This window comes from Merops nubicus, unplaced genomic scaffold (genome assembly GCF_000691845.1).
Source record: "Merops nubicus isolate BGI_N331 unplaced genomic scaffold, ASM69184v1 scaffold8939, whole genome shotgun sequence".
NCBI lineage: Eukaryota > Metazoa > Chordata > Aves > Coraciiformes > Meropidae > Merops > Merops nubicus.
In genome coordinates, this window is record NW_008631647.1 from 99631 (window position 1) to 102931 (window position 3301).

A 3301-nucleotide genomic window follows, 5' to 3' on the forward strand; every position below is an offset into this window, starting at 1 on the left:
AGGCTTTCAGGAGCTGTGGCTGACAGAGAGATGGCCCATTTTCCAGGAATGACGACTGAAGGCCTGACCTTCTGTCGCCAGAGCCCGTGCGGAGGAAAGGGTCTCCAGTCAGGCGGGTGGCGGCCATCAGCTGTCACATCCCTGCCCATCACAGCCCTGCTGCAGAGGGATTAGCTACGCCCGTGGCTATGCTGCAGTCTGAAATATGCATTTGTGTGAGCAGAATCAAACAAGCACACGAGTGCCACTTCCCTTTTTTTGGGGGTTGCTTTCTTTCTTGACTTTCATATCACAGAGTCGATGGAAAGCACATGGAGTTAATTTTGCCTTTTTTCCCTCTTCCAAAGAAATTGCCCAAACTCTCTCAAGCATTTGTTTCAACATCTGTCACTATTTTCACAGAGGGGGGATGGATTAGTTGTCAGAAGATGGGACTGTGTGTCTGTTGTTATTTTGAGAAGATACAGCCTGGTCCTATCTTTTTGTTTTAATTTCTCCTTTTCTTAAATGGTTCTACTGACACTTACATAACTCACTAAACAGTAAGAGGCTGACTTAATTGATGGTTTCAGAGGGCTTCCATGTCTTGGCCTGAAAGATGCCTATGCAGATATCATGCACTATGAGCACTGTACTGTCAAATCCAGCCTAGGCAGAAGAAGCTGTTTCAGCTGTGCAGGGCTGGGGCAGGCAAAATGTCTCAAAGCTAGGCAAAACAATCATTTCAAAGGATACCACATGTGCTCTTTCTGCCTCGTGCATCCAGGTGCAGCCACTCCTTCCTCTCCTCCATCTTTATCAAGCACTGAGGATCTGTCAGGACATGGGAGTCTGCAGCACCTCCTGACTTCAGTGTCACCCTTGAACTCTAGAAACACCTTGCACCAGATCATGGCTGCCTTTTGGGGATGGGAGAAGCTCTCTGAATACCCTCTCTACTCAGCAATGCATTCATGCACGAGGGTCAGAATTTTATAGCCCTACTGTTGTAGCAAAGCAGTTCCCCACTTGACAACCATAAAGCTGCTATGCCTGAGTTCTGTAGGGCAAATCCTTCACAGGTGTCAATGGTATCATAGGAACCCACTCCACTTGAGGATCTAGCTGTGCTGTCACTGCGTCAGGGTGAAGCTGTGGTTCACTCCTTTATCTCTGTTGGGACAGGTGGGAAAATCGACCAGCTGGCCTGTACCTTGCCCAAGGAGCTGAAAGGGAAGGATATGCGGATGGTGCCCATGGAAATGTTTAACTACTGCTCCCAGCTGGATGATGAGAACAGCTCTACGGTGCTGGACAATACTGGCCCACCCTGCACTAAAGGAAGCCCGACTCCTACCAAATCTAAATCGGGCCCAGAAACAGAAGTGGAGCCCAGTGTGGGATGCCCTCAGAAACAGCGCTACCGGCCCGTGAGCGTGCGCCGGGCTATCGGCACTGTGATCATCGCAGGGGTTGTCTGCGGCATTGTTTGCATCATGATGGTGGTGGCAGCTGCTTACGGCTGCATCTATGCCTCCCTCATGGCCAAGTACCACCGGGAGCTGAAGAAGAGGCAGCCGCTCATGGGTGACACAGAAGGTGAACATGAAGAGCAAAAACAAATCTCTTCTGTGGCATGAAACTCTTCTAGGAAGGAAGGGACAGCAATGAACAAAGGTACCTGAGAGCAGTCAAGCATGGGGTCCTCCCCAAATACATCTTCACAGACAGACAGACTGTGCTATTGCTCCACTCACCCAAGTAGTGCAACATGCTTCTGGGGGGTCAGGGCACCTGGCTCATTTTCTGTTCCTCTGCCCCAGGCCCATTTTGTGCCCTTTCACCCTTGGGCCCTCCCAGACAAATAAAGTAGAGTCAGACCTCGAGTGCTTGCTGTGCCTCATGCCCTTGCACAGAGCTTCCCTCACATGTCTGCTGTGGAGGCAGCTGGCAGATTCTGGGAACCTGTGTCATCCTCTCAGCTTCAGTCCTGAGTCGTCCAGTATTCTGTCAAGAGCTCTCTGCAAACAGAGGCAGCGGGTCTGTGAAAGCTTGTGTGAGGGGCAGGACATCAGAAGTGTCCATGGCTGGCTGTTGGGGTCACAGCTGTTGTGTGACAGTAAGTTGCTGCCCACCCTACAAGTCAGTGCTGCTGAGAGAGCATCAGAAAGGAGGTAAAGTCCCTAGGAGATGACAACAGTCAAAGGGAGATTTCCCTTCTCACTTCTAAAGGTGAAAAGATGTCTGTGTCACTCTAAAATGCTGCCAGGGAGCAGTGTCCCTCTTTTTGCTCCTGTCCAGGTCCAAAGCTGTAGGCTGACACAAACACACACACACATCATCTGTTACAGGTGCACAGCTACAGAGCTGTTCTCCTGTGCGCACACACTTACTGACTCATGCTGGTCCCAGTCACACATGCCCACGCTGACCTGCCCTCTGCGTGCAGCCGTGGATACATTCAGCCACCTTCCCTCATCCTCATCATAATGGTGCATAGCACCTTCAGGCTCAGACAAAATCCATGCACCCTGCCACTGAGGAACCAACAGAAGCACCTCAGCCATAGTGAAGAGCCAGTGGAAAAGGGCAGGAGCGGACAGAGAAGGGGCAAAATTATTAAGGTTACAGCATGAGTCCATGGAACTGTGTACACAGCATGGAAAAAATAAGGTGTGTTCTTATTTTCTATTTTATGTTTTCTATGATAAATGCAGAGGGCAAGGATATGAAGCCTCCATTTGGAAATGTTTGATTGGCAGAGCAAAACTGGGTCATCAGGAAAGACTAGAGAAGGAGGTGACTTACCAGCCTCAGTAGTGTAAGCCATGCTGAGTAGTAGTGTGAGCTTAGGAGAAGAAGATGACACACAAACCAAGAGCTGGAGTGGTGGGTGGAGGGGCAAGCGTGGCATATGGAATAGGGCTGAAGAGATAGAGCACAATTCTGAAGGGTCTCGAGGTGAATGAAGGCTGAAACCTGGACCACAGTGCAGCACAGGTGGGAGAGCCCAGGAAGGATCTGGCACAGTAGAGAGCACAGCCCACGTATGTTCCCCTCACCATCACTGCTGTGTTTGTAGCCACCCACAGCTGCACAGGTTACCCGCACACACAACTGTACAACACTGCCACTGTCACGTAGGGTGACCTCCCCTGACAAGATTTCAAAGCCCTCAGACTGCAGTGCCTCCTGTTAGTCTTAGCTCTTCCTGACCTGACAGGAGAATTAAAGAAAAAAGTGAGAGGGGAAAAAAAATGAAAGGAATTCAACGTAAGGACTCATATTGTATCACTGGAAGTGGGATAAAACGCTGTTTCCA

At 50.0% G+C, this 3301-nt stretch overlaps 1 protein-coding gene across 1 annotated transcript in view; it reads left to right on the forward strand.

The window, feature by feature from the left end:
• The window catches only part of LRTM2 (leucine-rich repeats and transmembrane domains 2), an 8312-nt gene extending 6447 nt beyond the window's left edge, over positions 1-1865 (forward strand). Inside the window, exon 4 of the mRNA XM_008947643.1 lies at positions 1165-1865. Coding sequence (XP_008945891.1) covers positions 1165-1619 — 455 coding nt within the window. The 3' untranslated portion in view covers positions 1620-1865. The remainder of the gene's footprint in view (positions 1-1164) is intronic.
• The last annotated feature ends 1436 nt before the right edge of the window (positions 1866-3301 follow it).